The following is a 16,304-nucleotide window of genomic DNA, read 5'->3' on the forward strand; positions in this document are numbered from 1 at the left end:
TTCTGCCTGCAGGCTGTGACACTTCGGTTCTTCATCCTTCCAAGCACCATGAAGGGCCTTTTTTGCTGGCCACTGCCTCTGTTGCTGCTTTTCTTGCAGTCCTGGGAAACCCAGCTCCAGTCTGCAGGTGAGCTGGATCCCAGCCCTCAGCAAGGGAGGAAGGGAGCAGAAACAGTTTCTGTATCCGCGGTGAGCCAGCATTTCCGGAGCGGGTAGTGCAGGGGACTGGCAGATGTGTGTATGTGCCCGGGACGGAGGGGGAGGGCTGGGATTTGAAACACACCGGGCTGGATTCAGGCTTCCCTTCCATCCCCTCGGGTGAAGTTTCCTCACCTGCAGTATGTGGCAAAGTTTTGTGTTCACACAGAACTGTTCATTCGGTGTTGACTTTCATTGAAGCTTATTGAAACCATGGAAAAAATCGGGAGACACCACATAAAAACCCCTATTTGAGAATTTTCTTGAAAAAACAAAAACCAAAACAAACAAAAGCCCGAGGACCTGCTTGCGGAGGCAATCCAAGTTATCAGGGACACACAGGAGATGTAGCATTATAGATATAATCCAACCAGTTCATTCATTTACAATGTATGGCTGGTTCTTGTAGGCATTTGAGACGGCGACATCTTTTTAATACATAATACAAACTCAGAACAGCTCTCAGAACTGCATGCGGGGAACCTGTGCGATTTTCTGGCTCAGGTCCCCTCAAATGATGGATGAGCGACTATCCAAGGCGTATTTGTTAGGTTAATAACGTGCTGGGCGCTGTTCCATTCAGATAACAGCATTTCTTCCGGCTTTTCCGGAGAGATCAGCTTTAGTTGACCCTTCCCCATCTCCCCGCAGGTCCTAGGTGCTATACTGGGCCCCTGGATTTGGTGTTCATGATTGATAGCTCCCGCAGCGTGCGCCCCTTCGAGTTCGAGACCATGAGGCAGTTCCTTGTGGGCCTCCTCCGCAGCCTGGACGTGGGTCTGAACGCCACGCGCGTTGGTGTGATCCAGTATTCTAGCCAAGTGCAGAGCGTCTTTCCCCTGGGCGCCTTCTCAAACCGCGAGGACATGGAACGCGCCATCCGCGCGGTGGTGCCGCTGGCGCAGGGCACCATGACCGGCCTGGCGATCCAGTATGCCATGAACGTGGCCTTCAGCGAGGCCGAAGGCGCACGCCCATCGGAGGAGCGAGTGCCGCGCATCTTGGTCATCGTGACGGACGGGCGACCTCAAGACCGAGTGGCCGAAGTGGCCGCTCAAGCGCGCGCCCGCGGTATTGAGATCTACGCGGTAGGGGTGCAGCGAGCCGACGTGGGCTCTCTGCGCGCCATGGCTTCGCCACCGCTGGACCAGCATGTCTTCTTGGTGGAGTCCTTCGATCTCATCCAGGAGTTTGGCCTACAGTTCCAGGGCCGGCTGTGTGGTGAGTTAGAGTGGCGCCAAGCTCAGGCTATGTAGATGCTCCATTCTAGTTTGCAACATTACAGGCGATCCCTCAGTTTTACTCTGCTCTCTAGGTACTAGTAGCTGTGGTCCTTTCTGCAGAGTGGTGTATCGCGCAGCAGTCAGTCATGCTGTGTCAGAAACTGGCCCTGTCACAAGCTAAATGTCAACCCTCACAGCAAATGTCTTTTAATCAAGAACCACTCAAAATCGAGAGTATTATCTGTCAGACCCCGCCCATCCGAGTATGTGCTACTCTAAGCCCCTTTTTATACAAGCTATGAGAACTCTCTTTGCCACCTTGTGGGGTGTGTGTGTGTGTGTGTGAGAGAGAGAGAGAGAGAGAGAGAGAGAGAGAGAGAGAGAGGAGAGAGAGGAGAGAGAGAGAGAGAGAGAGAGAGAGAGAGAGTGAGAGAGAGGAAGAGAGAGAGAGAGAGAGAGAGAGAGAGAGAGAGAGAGAGAGAGAGAGATCTTGTAACCTTGAAGTCGATTTGTAGCTGAAACTGACCTTGAACCACTGATCCTCCTAAATCCACCTCCCAAACTCTGAGATTACGGAATGTACCTCTGTGCTGGCTTTGTATTCACACGTTGTTACTCCATCTACTGAGATTTTTTTTTCTTTTCTTTTCTTTTTTTTTTCCTCCGGAGCTGGAGACCAAACCCAGGGCCTTGCGCTTGCTAGGCAAACGCTCTATCACTGAGCTAAATCTCCAACCCCTGTCTACCGAGATTTAATACCTCTCCATCTTGCTGCAGGACCCTCTCCTCTGTGTGATCCTAGTCTATCCCCATCCCTTCCACTGAGACCATTTAAAAGGACCACTTCAGTCCTATTCTTCCTCTAACCCTCTCACCTGGACTGACCCTCTCACAGAAGCGATTCCGTATCACACCTAAGTCCATACTTGGGAATGGTATTTGCTTCAGACCTTACCCCTGCCCTACTCTTCAGCCCTCCCCTTGAATGCTTCTCCCTGTCTGCTCTCTGCTGATTGCCCCTTGTGTGTCCTCAGGGAAAGACCTGTGTGCTGAGTTGGAGCATGGCTGCCAACACCTGTGTGTCAACGCCCCAGGAACATTCTACTGCGCCTGCAACTCTGGCTACAAGCTAGCGCCAGATAACAGGAATTGTTTGGGTGAGTGCCACCCCATCCTGCAGTCTCACTGTCTTCTTTGGCTTCCTAGCACCCCAACAACAAGTTGGCAAGTTCTTCAGAATTAAAAGCACTCCCCATTCACTGTACAATCCATAGAAAGATGGAATATCACTTGGGGCCACACAAATCTTTGGTGGACTGGAGCTTGGAGTCTTAAATGCCGTAAATGCCTTCCCTTCTCCTCCTCCTCCTCCTCCTCCTCCTCCTCCTCCTCCTCCTCCTCCTCCTCCTCCTCCTCCTCCTCCTCCTCCTTCTTCTTCTTCTCTTTCTCCTTCTCCTTCTCCTTCTCCTTCTTCCGGAGCTGAGGACTGAACCCAGGGCCTTGCGCTTGCTAGGCAAGTGCTCTACCACTGAGCTAAATCCCCACCTCACCCCCCTTTTTAAAAGATTTATTTATTTTATGTGAGTACATTGTCACTCTCTTCAGACACACAAGAAGGTGGCATCAGACCCCATTACAGATGGTTGTGAGCCACCATGTAGTTGCTTGGAATTGAACTCAGGACCTCTGGAAGAGCAGTCAGTGCTCTTAACCTTTGAGCCATCTCTCCAGCCCCCTTAGAGTCTTGATCTCCCACAGTTAAATGTTCTCCGGTCTTGCCTCTGCACTTCAGTTCTCTCTGTGGTACTTCCTCTCTGCAAATCCTTGAAAATCTTCTGAACAGCTATGGTGTGCGATGCCTTGCTTAGATGATTAATTGGGTTTTTCCTGTGGGGGAGGATTATATGGTTCCGTTCCTGTGACTGTGTTTTCTACCACTCACAGAGCGCCCGTTGTTGGAGAGCCTTCTGCACATTCAGAGCAACTAGTTCCACAATTTTAGCTTCACAATCTGGAAAAAGGGGGGGTCACGTGATCCCAACAACTCAGTCGATACATGGGTCTTCTTGTGTTTAGAAACTTGAAAAGGCTGAGGGCTGGGCTGGAGCAATGGCTCGGTGATTAAGAGCACTTGCCGTACGGTCATGGAGACTTTGGATCTCAGCGCTCATGAACCATACAAGCATCTGGCAAATGCCTGTAACTCCAGTCCTGAGGTGGGAAGAGAGGAAGATCACTGGGGCTTGCTGGTGTCCAGTATAGCCAAGAAACTGGTCCAGAGAGAGACCCTGTCTCAAAGGAAAAGGTAGAGAGTGATGAGGAGGGCATCCAACATCTTTTCTGAGTACACATACAGTTGTGCACACCAGCGCACTGACATACACATTAACTAACTATCCAAAAGTCAACTTAAGAAGTTTAGCATGAACCCCCATTAGATTATGATGGACATTAAGTCTTTTCCTAAGATATCTGGAGAATGCATTCTGGTAGCCGTATCTTGATCTGGGCTTTCCTTTCCTTTCTCCCTCTCTTTCTTCTTCCCCTTCCTCCTTAGTTTTTCCTCTTCCTCTTCACTGCTCTCTTCTCCGTCCCCCTCCCCTCCTCTCTTTCCCACCCCCATTTCTCATGTGCTGGCCTCAAATCCTCCTGCCTTAGTCTTCAGAGCACTGAGGCCACTGACACACATCGTCATGCCTCCTCCTGCTGCATTCTTTTTACTCACGATCTTTCCTCATTTTCTTTTCAGTCCCACATGGCTACCTTGTTGCAGTCTTTGGTCTACACATGTGCACACAGAAGGCCACACTTTTGTTTGCATGTGTACAAGTGTCCATTCTGTTAAAGGTGGAAGTGGGCAGGGAACTAATTAATGTAAAAGTCAAAGATACAAGGGGAAAAAAACATTATTTGCAATTGCTATTAGATGCCCCTGTTCCTGGACGACATCAATTATCCAACTACAGAGGTTTTCCCATTGCATCTTTAGCCCTCAGGGCTATTGGACCTCCTCCCATTCCTGCTCCACTGCAGCCCCTTTCCCAGGAACCCCACATTCCCGCAGCTTTCCTCAGTTCGGGTCTAGACCATCTTCACAGGTACTCCTCTACATGCCGGACCGGAAGTGGGCTCTTCAGCTTTGGAATGTGTCCAAGGTTCTAATTGAAAATGTTACTTGACCCTGTGGAACTCACAGATGTCTGGGTAGGACACCAGACTAATGCATTATGACCTTTGGGGTAGGGGCAAGGCATTGGTGTTAACTTTTTTTTTTTAATTAAAAAGTAATGCTGCACACGTGTATGTGAGGGCCTGTGGAGGCCAGAGGTGGATGTCAAGTATCTTCCCCTACCACTACCCGCATTATTATCATTTAGCAATTCTTACTTATTATTAGTGTGTATGTGTGATCTGTGAGCGCAGGTGCATGGTGTCACAGGGTTCACGAGGAGGTCAGAGGACAAACCCTGGACTTGATTCTCTTCCTCCGTCTTTAAATGGGTTTTGGGGATTGAACTCAGGTCACAGGCTTGTGAGGCAAGGGTTGTGTTGGCCATGGCGCCATCTCCTGGAACATTCCACGTGTTGTTGTTGTTGTTGTTGTTGTTGTTGTTGCTGTCATCGTCATCATCGTCGTCGTCATCATCGTCGTCGTCGTCATCATCATCATTATCATCATCATCATCATCATCATCACCACATTGACCAGTTCTCTCACTGCATCAGAGCTTACCATTTGGCTAATGTGGTTAGCCAGTGGTCTTTGGAGATCTGTGGGTCTCTGCCCATCCCAGGGCGAGGGCTACAACAAACGCACTTGGCCTTTACAGGGATGCTGGGGATCCAAACTAAGGTCCCCATGCTTCTGAAGCAGACACTTTACAGACTGAGCATCTCCCTGGTTCTTAGCTGGGCTTTGTTAGAGCAAGCATCAGAGGGTTGTGTGGCTAAGGCCATGAAACGAAGCCCTGACCAAAGGCTGACTTCATCCTCTCCCCAGCCATAGATCTCTGTGCTGAAGGAACCCATGGTTGTGAACACCTCTGTGTCAGTTCTGTGGACTCTTATTTCTGTCGTTGTCGAGCTGGCTTTGCGCTCCAGCAGGACCAGAGGAGCTGCAGGGGTAAGTAAGCCTCCCACTGACCCCTCTCTGTGAGCATTTTAAACAGAGGCCCCTGGTGGCTATACTCAGGAGTGACGTCTTGCCATTTCTTCCTTCCTTCAGCCATTGACTACTGCAGCTTTGGGAACCATAGTTGCCAGCATGAGTGTGTGAGCACTTTAGTGGGGCCACAGTGTCGCTGCAGAGAAGGCCACGACCTGCTGCCCGACGGGAGAAGCTGTCAGGGTGAGGAGACGTCTCTCCTGTTTGTAGGGAATGGAAAGGGATTCTAGCTGCTGGGATCTAACCTGACCGTCCTACTTGGTGTCTCCTTTAAAGTCAGGGACTTCTGCAATGGCGTGGATCATGGCTGCGAGTTCCAGTGTGTGAGTGAGGGTCTTTCCTTCCACTGCCTGTGCCCTGAGGGGAGGCGACTTCAGGCTGATGGCAAGAGCTGTGACCGTGAGTTATAGGGCGGAGGGTCTGCTCCTGACCCATTGCCTGCCTCTTCTTCAATGCCCAGTTACAGCCCCAAAGATGGCGGTGTGTATGTGCGTGTGTTGGGGGTGTGCTTATGCCCAGCTTCTGTTCCAACCAGTCTTCTATCCTGCTGTCAAGACTGATTTCCAAATCCATATCCGATCACATCCCTCCTTCACTCAAAATCCTTTTGTGGTTCACCAGTGTCTACAAAATAAAGATCAAATGCCTTCCCCTTGAATTTTTCCAATGCTGGGCACAACCACATCAATGGATAATGAAACCGAATTAGTGGGTCACAACCAGCATTTAAGGGAAAGAAGAGAAAAATGGTTTCCTGAGTTTAGGAGAATAAGTATTGCTTCATGAAATGGATGTTCAGTTTTGCGAAATGCACGAGGCTATATTATAACTCTAATTTTCATCATGGGCTGTGGTCAATTTTGAAACCATCACTTAAGTTCATTACCATCTACTTTAGCCAACTCTTTAGCCCGTTTCTTGCCACACTTGAACATTTTGGTCACACTGGCCTGTCCCTCTCCAAATGTGTCACGTCCTTCCCAGCCCCCATTCCTTTGTACGTGCTGTGCCAGCTTTCTAGAATGCCTCTCTTGCCCTGGCAAATTCCTGATCATCCTTCAAGACTGTGTTAGTCCATTATGGTTGCCATGTGGCCACACTGATGTGTGTTGCTGTAATGAAAATGCTCAAAGCTGGTCGATTGATAAAGAATAGAGCTGACCTTGGCTCACAATCTGGAGGTCTGGGCATAGTGTCAATATCTTGGTATTGGCGATGACCACATAACTAGAGAGAACCCTTGAGAGTAAAGAGTATGTGTGTCCGAGGGTTCAAATACAGGGGGTGGCCATCCTTTGTAACCATTCACCTGCAGGGTCATTCTAGTGTCCCGAGACCTACTCAATTCTGTGATATAGGCGTTAATTTCTCCCTAGGGCGGTGCTTCATGACCTAATTATCTCCTAGAAGGCCTGTTATGGTTCAGATATAAAGTGCTCCCTCTCAAGGCTCACAGATCAAAGGCTTGGTCCTTAATGCAAAATATTTAGAGCCTTGGATCTTATTAATTGAGTAATCGAAAGATAGATTAAACATGAGAGTAGATTCTTAGGGTGTTGGGAGATGGAACTGTAGAGGATGGGCCCCAGGTTAGGGAAGTAGGTCACTGGGGGGGGTGTGTCATTTTTTTGAGACAGGGTTTATGTAGCCCAGGCTGGCCATGTACTAGTTATGTAACTGATAATGACCTTGGGTTTCCTAATCCTACTGCCTCCAAATGGTACCATGTCTCCTTTTCTGCAGTGTTATGGATCTAACTCAGGGCTTGGTACAAACTAGGCAACCATTCTACCAAATGAGCCTCATCTCTAGTGCTTGGAGACTGGGATTTGGATGTGTATTCCAGGCTGGTCTTGATCCTGTCTGCCTCCCAAATGCTGGGTTTATAGACTTGTACCTCCATGTCCCGTTTGAAGAGTGACTTGCTCTAGCCCCTTCCTGTCCATCTGTCCATCCATCCATCTGTCCATCTGTTTGTCCGTCTGTCTGTCTCTGTTTCCTTCTATAATGAAGGATGTTGCTTTCCTCCATCGTTCTCCCGCTGCCATGATATCTGGCTTCTCCCCAGGACAAAAGCCACGGAGCCAGATATCCATGGACTGAAATCTCCAGAGTCGTGAGCGGAAACAAATCTTTCCATCCTAAAGTTACTTAGGTCACTGCAATGGAAAGACCGTAAGACCCCTGGGTCTCAATCCCTTCTCAGTCCTGTTACTTTGGGGACCAAGTTCCTAGCACTTGGACTCTTGGGTGCAAACCATATCTAAGCCACAACGGCGTCTTAAATGTTTATTTCTCAGTTCTGGAAAGGCTAAGACCAAGATGCTGGCAGATATGGTGTCCCGGGAGGCTCTGCCTCTTGGCTTGTAGTTTTGTCTGTGTTCTCCCTTGATGGAGGTAGCAGACTGTCTAGAAAGTCTTGTAAGGACATTAGATAATTGCATCCATGAAGGCTTGACCCTCATGTCTGCGTCGAATCCCAATTTCCTTCCAAAGATGATCACACCAGAGGAGAGGGCTCTGGCAGAGGCGTTTTGAATTATACAAGTACTCGATTTGAATGAAAGACAAAGTTGAACCTCACCACTTCCATGCAGCCTTGCTCAACCACCCCCAGGAAAGTGATTCATTCCTGTCTCGGGCTTCCTTACTGTCTCCTCATACTGCACTCTCCTTAACTGTGGCAGACGGCATGCCTGCCCCGGTCTCGTGGGTCAGGATTATGTTTTCTTTGTCGCTGAGCCCCCTTCTGGTTCTCCTGAAGCTCCTGGATCAGAACAAAGGAAGCAGTGTCTTAGTGAGCAGCTTCAGCTGTTTGTGGTTTAGATGATCCTGCCTTCCAATCTTGGCTTCGCCACTGTTAACTATGGAGGCAAGTCACAAATCACTTTATCCTCAGAACCTGGTTTATAGAAAGTGGGGATAGCACTCAAGAAGGAAATGTACAAAGTGCATGTTTCAGTGTGTGACACATGGTAAACATCAGTAAATGTTTTTGCCATTGTTATTAATACTGATATGGTGCTCAGAATTGTGGCAGATACCTGCTAGGTGATCAATAAATGCTAGCTATTGTGGTACTTTTGCTCTTGAACCCAGAGGCAGTGGTGTTTGCCTTTGATCTCTGCACTTGGGAGGCAGAGGCAGAGGCAGAGAGGCAGGTAGATCTCTGAGTTTGGGACTAGCCTGGTCTAATTCCAGGACAGCCAGGGCTACACAGAGAAACCCTACCTTGGGGGAGGGGGGGGGAACATTTGTTCAATGCTAAGCACTTAATCATCAAAAGCTATCATACAAGAGAGAATGCTGGTTATGTAATGATTGCTGGGCACACACAATCAGGACACATAACTAGTGTGAGTTGTATAATAAATATTGGCGATTAATAACTATATGAGGATGTGGCTCTGCTGGGTAAGGAGAGCCCTTCATCCAAGTCTTCTCTCTGGCAGGGTGCCGGGAGGGCCACGTGGATCTTGTTCTCCTGGTGGACGGCTCCAAGAGTGTGCGTCCACAGAACTTCGAGCTGGTGAAGCGCTTCGTGAACCAGATTGTGGATTTCCTCGACGTGTCCCCTGAGGGCACACGTGTTGGGCTGGTGCAGTTCTCCAGCCGGGTGCGCACTGAGTTCCCTCTGGGCCGCTATGGCACCGCCGCTGAGGTGAAGCAGGCAGTTTTGGCCGTGGAGTACATGGAGCGCGGCACCATGACAGGGCTGGCACTGCGTCACATGGTGGAGCACAGTTTCTCAGAGGCGCAGGGCGCGCGGCCTCGAGACCTCAACGTGCCTCGTGTGGGATTGGTGTTCACTGACGGCCGCTCTCAGGATGACATTTCTGTGTGGGCAGCTCGTGCCAAAGAGGAAGGTAGGTTTGGTGTGGGGTTGGAGTGGAGACTGGAAAGCAGTTTTCTCTATGCTTGGAGCTCTCTCTTGAGTGCCTGGGCCCTATAGGTATCGTCATGTATGCTGTGGGCGTGGGCAAGGCTGTGGAGGAAGAGCTGCGGGAGATCGCATCCGAACCATCGGAACTGCACGTGTCCTACTCTCCGGACTTTAGCACCATGACACATCTGCTGGAGAATCTCAAAGGCAGCATTTGCCCAGGTGGGTGCATCTTTTCTGGGGTGGGGGTGGGGTGGGGGGCGTGGTGGGGTGGGGGCGTGGTCTCTTGTCTTGTCTAGCCTCTGCTAGATGCCCTGGTCCTCAGCACTCCACTACCCTTTCGCAGTTATCGCTCTCTACACAGAGCTTGTTATTTAAAGCAGGGACTAGTTCTGTCACCTTGCCATGGCTTGTCAGAAATGCAGCCTCGGACAGTGAAGCGGCCCCTCACATGCTTTGTGTGCACTTCAGAGTGAGTGAAGCATGCATGTACGGGCCTGGTCCATGTGGAGGCCAGAAGCGGGGTTCAGTTCTCGTGGGGTTGAAGTTACAGATGGCTGTGAGCCACCATGTGGTTGCTGGGAATTGAACTCAGGACCTCTGGAAGCGCAGCCAGTGCTCTTAACCACTGAGCTATCACTCCAGGTTGAGAGAAAACTTTGAAAAGCAAGCCAAATTTATCATTCATAAGCGGTACTGACTATAATCCTCCAGCTTGTTGGGATTCAACTTTATAGACTCGGCAAAGTGACAGGACAGGGTTGTTTATTTATTTTATTCTATTTTTACAGTGGCTTGCGCTTTCAGGGGGACATAGACCATAAATGCCATTACTGTAATGCATTTGGTCTTCAGCTGCGGGGAGAAGGATCCAGACGTGCCTGTGGACCTTATAGGGGACCAGGCAGGCCTAGCTAGCCTGGATACTAGAGAGGCAAAGCCGAAGAGAGACCCTGCCTCGAAAAGGTGGGAGGAGACTGACTCCCAAAAGTTGTTCCCTGATGAGTGCTGTGGTCTGCTCTCACACATAAAATAAAAAAATAAAAATAGAAAATGGTGTGGGCTAACAGTGATGCTATCTCTGTAATAATCACCATTATTTTCTGTACTTTTAAGGAATTGTAGGCAATCAAGTTTATCTGAATTCTGCTCTTAGATGTTGGAGATAAACTCAGATCCATAATTTTTTGTTTTTTTGCTTTTGAGACAGGGTGTGTGTGTGTGTGTGTGTGTGTGTGTGTGTGTGTGTGTAGCTTTGACTCTCTTGGAACTCACTCTGTAGACCAGACTGGCCTCAAACTCACAGAGATCCACCTGCCTCTTGAGCACCGGGACCAAAGGTGTGCACCGCTGACTTGGGTCTGTAATTTAAACATTAATTTCACCAGAATCAATGCAATCACAGATTGTTGGGCGGCATCCTGATTCAGTAGGGTCTGGGATGGGGTTTGGTAATTTGCTGTTATGACGAATTCCTAGGTTATGCTAATACTGCTTACCCACAGACCACAGCTTGAGGTAAACTGGTTTACTTGAAATACAGAATCCAGGGTTGACTCGTGCCTGGCATTGCTCTAGATACTGTGCCAATATGGTGTTCAGTCACCACATGTGTATAATTAATTACAATTGGTCACGATAGCACAAAATAAACACTTAGTTCTTCGGGTGCACCAGCCACATTTCAAGTGTTAAATAGCTCCAGGTGGCTCGTGGGTATTGAATGAGGCAGGACAGATACAGAACAGGTCTATTGTTTGTCGTGTCTCATTTGGAGAGAGCTCCTCCATCTGGACTTTTTCTAATCAAAGCGAAACCCGTGGACTTCAGTATTAATGTGTTTTTAGGAGCTTATTGAAAATACAGATTCTCAGTCTGAATCGCAATCTGGATTCTAGCAAGCTCCGTGGTTATCCCAGCAGGCATCAGGGTTTGAGAATTTCTCTTGCAAGTGGGTACACATACATAAATCGTCTAACCCTCACAACCATCAGTGGGTAGCCTCTTTCATTATATCCATTCTACGGATGCGGGGAGAATCGAGACTTGGGTTGAGTTTCTCCCAGGACTTCTGTGCTGCTTGGCTGGGACTCAGGACAGGGCTAAATCCAAAGCCCTCATACTCAACCATCGACTCGGTAGAGGTGTATCAGAAGGTCAAGGCTACATCCGGGTGGGCTTCCGTTGGCTTCTCATTCTCTTGACTCTTGGCTTTCTCTGCTTGCAGAGGAGGGCATCAGCGCGGGGACAGAGCTTCGGAGTCCCTGCGAATGCGAAAGCCTCGTGGAGTTCCAGGGCCGCACGCTGGGGGCGCTCGAGAGCCTGACGCAGAACCATATCCTTTGGGGCTGGAGGCGCTGGTTGCGGGGCAGGTGAAGGGATCTCTGAGACCAAATCTTCTTTAACCGCTCACTGGCCCGGCTGACAGAGCGCCTGGAGGAGCTGGAGAATCAGCTGGCTAGCCGGAAGTGAGGGTCGCATGCTGTCCTTGCAGCCAGCGAGGCAGAGCCCGAGCCTGGACCGTCCGGGAGGGGGCGCTGGCGGGCCCCAAGCGCTGCCTTCGAGCTGGGCTCACCTGGACCAGGAGCCAGATTTAGGGGAGAGGGACAAGGGGATGGGGAGGTGCTGGTGGGGAAGGACTGCTACACTCGCCGCGAGCTTTGTTGGATTTCTCTTTTGTTTTTCTTTTCTAAAAAAAAAAAAAAAAAAAAAGCCCACGTTGGTCTTCACGGGGTCGGTTTGTGGCTATTGCTATGCTGCCAGAGGGAGGGGCGTTCAGACGGAGCGTGCTCTCAGGCGCCCAGGCGGCGTCCTCTTGGAGAAAGGCGCATTGTGCAGTACTGGGGCTGGGGGCAGGGGGCCGCTGCTTCCCGTCTCTTGTTTATTCAGCCCAGAACAGATGGCCCGTTATGCAGGACGTGGGGAGGGTGCCCCGAGAACCTTTGGGTTCGAGGAAGTCTGAGTCCCCCATCCTCTAGCACTTCGTTTTCTTGCTATTCCTGTCTTCTGGAGCCAAAAATGTGGCTCAAAGGCCGCTTGGGACCTGCCTGGGGAGGTGGGAGACTCGGTTGAGGCCCTGAACAGAAAGAGTCGGGGATGAGAGATGCGCTCCACCTGGCTTGTATCATCTGCCTCTGGCACTTGGTGGCACCCCTGAGCCTCTAGTTCTCCCTCTGCCACTCCTTCGAGAAACAAAGCTGACCCGCCCACCCCCCCCTCCCCATCAGCAAGGAACACAAACTTCCCGGGTACACGCGATAAACTAAAGCTTAAAATACTTTCAGTTCCGAAGAGCCTCAGGTAAACTCTTCTGGGTTTATTCTGCCATTGTTAAAGCTGGGACAAGGTGTAACTGGGAGAAGCAGGGCCGTGGCTAGAGGAATTTATGCTAAGGTACCTGACATTGTGACCGGCATGTGTTTTGGGTCCTTCGTTTATGGTAGTTAGCAATTATTCTTATAGTAATACGTCTTGGACATGGTTTTAAGTGATTTCATAATATCGCCATGGTATCTGTTTGTACCCACGCAGCCTTGTGAGATAATTAGTATCTTAGGTGGCAAGATGGCTCAGCTGCCAAGCACAGTTACCCAGCAAGCTTTGCGATCTGAGTTCGATCATCAGGACCCACATGGTAAAAGGAGAGGACCGACTCCCTAGGTCATGCTCTGACTTCCACCCCACCACCTGTTCCTACTTCACCAGAAGGGTCAGTGACGGGGCGTGGTCAGAACGGGTGAAAGGGAGGGGCCTGGACTCAATAGAGAGAGGACTAGGGAGGGGAAGGGCATGAGTGACAGGAGCCTTGTGTTCTCTAAAGCCACGTTCCAGAAGGGCAGGAGGAGAGAGGGAGTGGAGGGCAGTTGGTGTGTGAATCAAGGAACAGCCATGATGATGGTAATGGTCCTAATAATGTGAAGATAAATGCTAAAAGTAATTATTGCCTTCATCGTTCCCATTCTGGACAAGAGGAAACGGAGCCATGGAGTTTCCCAAAGTCCCATGTCTAGCCAGAGGCTGAACTGACGTGTTATCGGTTTCCCATTGCTGCTATAACAAATGTGGGCCTTAAAGGCAAAATAAATCCCCTGTCTTACAGTTCCCGAAGCCGGAAGTCCAAGATGGGTTGGCAGGGCTACATTCTTTCTGGAGGGGTCTGCTTTCCTTTGTAGCTTCTAGAGGCCTCCCAAAGCCCTTGGCTCACGGTCCCATAGCCCTCTGATCTTAACACTCCTCGCTCTCTCTACCTCTCCCTCTCCTCCCTCTCCCCACCTCCTCTCTCTCTTGTGTGTATGTGTGTGCACATGTGCATGCATGTATGTGATGATGTGTGTGATTCTTTCTCTGTGATTATATTGCTATGACTTTGACACTTCTACTTAAAAAAAAAAAAAAAGACCTGTAGAAGTCTCCTTTGTTGTGTAGAGTCACAGGTTTATTCACAGGTTCCCATGATTCCGACATGGAAGTTGCTGAAGGGAACATGATTCTTCTACCATACAGGGCCGAGGCTAGGTCGACTGATTTCTGTACTGCTAAGGCTGGACTGGAAGGGAGACTCGTGTCGCTGAGGAAAGCTGGAGGCTGGAGGGGAGGGAAGTCCACTATGTACAACTGTATAGAAAAAGGGCATGTCAGATAAAGGACAGTGCAGGCAAGAAAAAAGGGGTGGACGGGAGCTTTGAGCCAAACCTTAAATGGTATAGTGATACTTTCTGTGATTGGCCATGTGGGTCAGGAGCGGCTCGGCACAGGAGCTGAGGTGATCTGGACCTTACTTAGATACCATGATCAGATAAAGTAAGTAAGCCGGGTAGAGCCTGGCATGAGATCTCACCTTGCCCAACCCCTCAAGTTTAAATTTAAAGAAAGTCAGTCCCAGGGGCCACAGGTTCTTGTCTGAGAGCACACCCACCATGAGTAAACAGCAGGGCCAGACAGAAGACTTGCGTGGGTGAGGGACTATGGCACTTCCTGTTGGGGAACTGTGAGGATTGGTGGAAGCTAGAGCCATTCTTCTTTCCTGAACGCAGTCAACATCTACCTCTCTGCTTCCTGTCCTCACCATTTCTTTATGTCTGCAATTTCCCCAGTAGCCACAGGATGGCGCCTGAAGCTCTGATTTAGAGCCGTATCTCAGAGCCCTTGCAGGCGACCTTTGGCCCCTGGAGCATGGGCTAATGATGACCCTTCTCTTTAACGCTGAGAGTTTAGAACTGCAAAGAGGTCCGTGGCCCAGGGAGGAAGGAAGTCTCAGCTAACTAATATGGAAGACATCTTTCACTCTTGGTCCATTTCCCCGAACCAAGCACACTTTCTCAGTGTTGGATCGTACTATTTTGCTTTGGACTGGAGGGCATCGTCGATTCACCCTTGTTATCTTGCTTGGCTGTTCCCTTTTCCTAGGAGCATTTAAAGCTTATGAGGAGCCAAGAGGGAAGAGAGAGTGGTGGTTGATCCAAAGAGAATACATGGAAGGGTTTTAGACAGAATTCAGACAACCAAGACCGTGTGAGCGTCATGGGATCACGTGATCCTCCAGGATCTCAGGTGATTCTCAAGGCAACACTGTGGGGGGTAGTTTGGAGCATTGTCCCTTTCGTTGTCAGAGGAAGCAACTGGTGAGGGAGGGGAAGACAGGTGTCCCAAATCACTCACCAAGCCCTTAATGTCCAGGCCCCTTCCTGACTCATCAGAATGGGCAGAAATAGGGCGTGGTCAGAACGGGCGAAAGGGAGGGATCTGGACTCAATACCCGGTGACAGAAGGCTGGATACCTTAGGAGAGAGAGGACTAGGGAGGGGAAGGGCACGAGTGACAGGAGCCCTGTGTTCTCTAAAGCCACGTTCCAGAAGGGCAGGAGGAGAGAGGGAGTGGAGGGCAGTTGGTGTGTGAATCAAGGAACAGCCATGATGATAATAGTGCTAATAGTCACCGTGACTGGTGTTTATGGTGATTCACAAGGAAGTTTCCCATCACTTGCAGCTCAGCAGAACCACATGCCACCCAAGGGGGATTACAGGGCAGCGCTGTTGCTGCTATTTTACTGAAGGGAGACATGGGCCGCCGAGGGGAGGGTGCCTTGCTCGAGTTTATATGTCAAATTACTGCCAGCGCTGAGCTGGATGGAGACCTCCTGGCTCCCAGCCACGCACGGGCTGCCACACATGGGCTCCAGCTGTGGCCGGTCAGAAAGAATGGGGCCTTTGTCAGAGCCGAGATCGGGCACATGCCTCCAGCAGCCTTGGGCTGAAGCCTAAGGAGATGGTTGGGACAGGAGGCTTGAGGTATGAGGGGATAGAAGGATCTGGTTAGAGTGAGGAGCGGATCCTCAAATGACCTGTGTATGTCCTTCAGGCTTCCTTACACCTGTGTTAGCTGATCTGCCTCCCCGTCGGAGTCCGAGACTTTAGTCTGGACTGTGTCTCTCTCCTTTATATTCCCCTCCTTCCTCCCTCCCTCTCTTGACTAAGACCTTCGCTCATGCCTTACTTGGTAACTTGACCCAAACTTTTTAGTCCTCCTGCTCAAAGAAAAGGAGAGTTCTTAGCGAGTAATGCCCACTGAGTTCTTCTGCCAGGCACTTTTACCTTTGTGGTCTCCGTGGCCTCCGTGTGTACCACACCTCCGCCCTTCTGTGATCAATTTTATTTTCTCTGTTACCTTCCTACCCCGTGTTTGAAATGGACTGTGATTCAGGGTGGAAATTCTTTCCAGATTTCATTAGTGTGCAGGGTGGCTTTCAAGGAAGGTCATGGCAGGGTGGTGGCAGTGGCTATTCCCAGAATTTTGTGGTCTTTAACCAGACAGTCTTATATTTAAAAAAAAAAAATCT

At 49.9% G+C, this 16,304-nt stretch overlaps 1 protein-coding gene across 1 annotated transcript; it reads left to right on the top strand.

Moving 5' to 3' along the window:
- Positions 1-15: 15 nt before the first annotated feature.
- On the top strand, positions 16-12,186 carry Matn4 (matrilin 4). Its single transcript, XM_032904858.1, has 10 exons — positions 16-127; positions 850-1,419; positions 2,456-2,578; positions 5,422-5,544; positions 5,647-5,769; positions 5,863-5,985; positions 9,039-9,452; positions 9,539-9,691; positions 11,697-11,804; positions 11,883-12,186. The coding sequence occupies exons 1-10, from the start codon at positions 49-51 to the stop codon at positions 11,939-11,941; spliced, it is 1,875 nt and encodes a 624-aa protein (XP_032760749.1). The 5' UTR covers positions 16-48; the 3' UTR covers positions 11,942-12,186.
- Positions 12,187-16,304: the final 4,118 nt, after the last annotated feature.

This window comes from Rattus rattus, chromosome 5 (assembly GCF_011064425.1).
Source record: "Rattus rattus isolate New Zealand chromosome 5, Rrattus_CSIRO_v1, whole genome shotgun sequence".
NCBI lineage: Eukaryota > Metazoa > Chordata > Mammalia > Rodentia > Muridae > Rattus > Rattus rattus.